Raw genomic sequence first — 3,695 nt, forward strand, 5'->3', positions numbered from 1 at the left:
GTGGGGTGTCCGGTGTGAAATCGCTCGACATTGGTGTTAGCGGTGTGGATAGTGTGAGTTTGCTAGGGGTAGATGGAGTTATGGGACTCGCATGACTCAAGGGGTTGGGTGTACTGGGGGGCACTTCATAGAGGCCAGTGTCCATTGCCAGTGGCTCTTGACTTGGCAGTGTAGGCTGCAGGGCTGGTCAATGGACTCATATTATGTCGCAGATTGTATTCGTATGTGTTGGGTGGCGTCTTCGGCGGTCGATTGGGTAAAGTCAAAGCCATTCAGCGTCTTTTTGGGACTCAGCACGGCCGCCAGGGCATTGTGAGCCGTCTGAATGGTAGGACTTTGTATTGAATTTTGATGTTGCAGCTGAGGTGCGACTATCGGCTGTTGTTGTTGCTGCTGATGCAGTTGTTGTTGATTTTGGTTCTTTGGTGTACTCAGCTGATTGTAGTAGCTGTTCAGTCGATTCGCGTCATTTTCGAATTTCTTATAAGCGTGGCTGTTGTTGTTGTTGTGATTGTTATCCAACTGATCACCGCCGCGTTGAATATTCTTCATTATACCGTTAATCACAGTGGCATTGCGTTCCATTAATAAATTCTTTTTGGTCAAAAACTCCGGTGCACTTTGCAACTTAATGTTGGTGTTGTTGTTATTATTCACTGGGTTGGTGTTCGTGATGTTGTTGTTGATGATGGAGATGGTGTTGCTGCCCAACAAATGTCGCGTGGGACTCAACAAGCTGTTGCTGTTATTTGTATTGTTGTTGTTGATGTTGCTCAAATTGCAGTTGTTGTTGGTTGTTGTACTGCCAGTGATGTTTGTGGGGGTATTGCAGGTGGTGACATTGATGGGATTCATGTTGTTAGTGGCATTGGCTGTGATCTGACTGCTAGCCGTGTTTGAGGTATGATTGCCATGAATGATGTTGTTGTTGCTGTTTTTGTTTTGATTTAAGCCAATTGTGGTGTCACCGGTTAAATTCAATGACTCTGGTGGACTGTCGCCCATTTTGGCGGTGACGGGAATGGCGGTGACGATTTGACCTGCACATTGGCACAATGAATTGGGAGGAGTGGCAATGACAGAGAAATGAGAATGATTGATGCAAGCGCATGTGTGATGATTGCATTTTGTTGTAGTTGTTTTTTTTTGGAATTTCACATTTACAAATCCAATATTGCAGCGCATATTATATTTTACATATTTAATTTAAGGCGATTTATGGCGCAAAACACATTTGTTTATGTTGTTGTTAATCGAGACAGGCGAACAATTGGAAAGTTAGAAAAAAAAATAAATGTTGTAAAAATTGGTTAGTGTGCGCAAAAACTTAATTTGGGAACAACTTTACAGTTATTCAACCAAATCGATTGAGCCAAAAAAACTTCAAAAACATTTTCGCTCTTTCCCTTTTAAAGTCGGTGTACTCACCTATTTCCTCACGACGCTCCAAAGCGGCGAATATGCCATTCGCTGCAGCCTCCTGTTGCTCCTTGAGAAAGCTCTTATGGCGCTCGGCACGTTCGCGCCTCCTACGCAAGCCGGGTGTGACGCCGACGCCATCGCGCGCTGTCATTTACAAAAAAAACACACACACACACACACACGAAAACTTGTATTAGCATTTATTATTCGATGAAAAGAAAATGTCTTCTACACACCTTTCTCGCCATTGAAAACGCCATTTGCGTACTCAGCTGAATTCGTCGAACTGGAGCTGTCCTCGTCCAGCACGCCGTGTGTTGGCGTGATTCTCTTTGGTGACGGTATCACTTTGTTGACATGCGGGCTGGTGCCAGTGCTGTGACGTCGCGACTTGCGTCGTTCTGCTGTGTCTGTGCTCTGGCGATGGCGTTGCGTTTTGCGCAGCGAGTTCTCAGGCAAGCGTATGCCCTCCGCTTCGCCATCTTCGAATCTATAAATGAAAAGCAAAATATGTATAGACAACAGGTTTAGGAGTGGCGATAAGTTACTCACTTCAATACTGCTTCGTAGAGCTGCAGTTGATCAAGTAGATCGAGATCGGTACCAGGCTTGGATATATAGCGCTGTATCACCGATTCCATGCCTTGCTGCTCCAGCAGATCACTCTCATCGTAGAAGCTGTCCTGATCGTTTAGACCAGCCAAGGTTTTGTTAATCAACGATGTGGCATAGATGACTAGCTCGGCATCAGCGTTGTCGTAGTCTTTTAGAAGTCTGTTGTACGGAGAGAAAAGATTGTCAAAAAATCAAAATAGTTAAAATAAATAAATTGAAAACCAAGAGAGTTGCATAAACCCTGCAGGAAAAAATTATGAACTGATAAAAAATAACCAACTGGTAGTTAGGATTTTTGCGGGATTTCTATAAAATATATAGCTTGTAGTTAGCTACAAAAAGCTAACTTGAAACTAGTTGAAAAGTAATGCAGACATAATGGGGAGATTGTTTTCTTTAAACTAGTTTCTATTTAAATATCCTCATACAAATTTTATTTTGAATACAATTTCTTCCTGCCCTGCATAAATATTTTTTCGAATCGGAGACAAATAAAAGGAAGATCGAATTGTATATTCAAGTTAACTTATAGTTAGATAACTTTCCCGCAGGGAAGTTCGGCAGATACACAAATACACACACACACAACCAAGAGATTTACGACTCATACGTAAACAGAGGCCGAGTATAGTTGAGTGTAGCCTAAAAGTATGCTGCTTTCGAATATTTGGTTGCAAACGCTGATAGTGTGGTGAGTTATTTGCCCCACAAACTTTTTAAGGAGAAGTATGTTGAATTAAAAAGGTGCATTCCAGATGAGAGCGTACGTGAAGTTTACGATCAGCGAATGTCTGACCGGAAATGCAATGCATATTTGAAGCACATATACATATATTTTTTGATGGTGCTTATCCACTTGCTATTTGAATAAACTGTTTAAAATTCGTAATTTTACGAGGCTGTTACAGGAACGGCCGAATTTGCAAATGCGTAAATCGGTGCGTAAAATTACTGTTTGGCAGGTTAGCCAGGGTTTTGTGAACACCTTTTTGTTTCGTAGTAGTTTTTATAATAGCCTGTCAGCTCGAATGAAAGTTAAAAATATTATTAAAAATGCCGAAATTAGCACAAAACCCAAGTTAATACATATTCAAAGTTCACGAAAAATCATTGAATGGGCGTGAAGTGACATGTTAAAATTTTTCCTAAAAATGGTATATCCTGCGAAATGGTGCTGCGCAGCGTAATAAAATATAAAGGAGTAGTAAAAAACGAAAATGTAACGTATTGGATCACTCCTCAAAACAATCCGGTCTTTAGCTCGGAAAAAGTAAACTTCCCCAGTCGGGCTTTTTGAACTCTCCCGCAATTTAGAGAAACTGTAAATGTCAAAAAAAAATGGAGAAAACGCAGTTAAAAGATTCCGCCTTTCAAAATTTTTATTCGCCGCACAGCTGTTTTAGAAAGCTCAGTAATTTTGGAAAAATTAAGAACTGAACTTTCTTTTGAAATGACAAAAAATGCCGAAAATTATTTAAAAACATCTCACGGGGTCGGGTCGGATATAAAATTAAAATTAGGAAATTTTGAAAAGAAAGTTTTGGTTGAACTGTTGAGATTTTAACTTTAATACACATGTATGTATGTGTGTACATATGTATAATTATATTGAATACGCTTACCTCATTAGATTCGACCATGGCAGTGTGCCCTGTGAC

The 3,695-nt window shown here is 40.5% G+C and overlaps 1 protein-coding gene across 1 annotated transcript in view; it reads right to left on the reverse strand.

Moving 5' to 3' along the window:
- The window catches only part of LOC108372575 (FH1/FH2 domain-containing protein 3-like), a gene marked incomplete at its 5' end in the record, with an annotated part of 19,501 nt that extends 15,810 nt beyond the window's left edge, over positions 1–3,691 (reverse strand). Inside the window, 5 exons of the mRNA XM_017628300.1 lie at positions 205–1,040; positions 1,429–1,566; positions 1,659–1,912; positions 1,975–2,196; positions 3,660–3,691. Coding sequence (XP_017483789.1) covers positions 205–1,040; positions 1,429–1,566; positions 1,659–1,912; positions 1,975–2,196; positions 3,660–3,691 — 1,482 coding nt within the window. The remainder of the gene's footprint in view (positions 1–204; positions 1,041–1,428; positions 1,567–1,658; positions 1,913–1,974; positions 2,197–3,659) is intronic.
- Between the last annotated feature and the right edge of the window lie 4 nt (positions 3,692–3,695).

The sequence above is a fragment of the Rhagoletis zephyria genome, unplaced genomic scaffold, assembly GCF_001687245.7.
Source record: "Rhagoletis zephyria isolate East Lansing unplaced genomic scaffold, Rhagoletis_zephyria_1.1 Rzeph_scaffold_05878, whole genome shotgun sequence".
NCBI classification, from domain to species: domain Eukaryota; kingdom Metazoa; phylum Arthropoda; class Insecta; order Diptera; family Tephritidae; genus Rhagoletis; species Rhagoletis zephyria.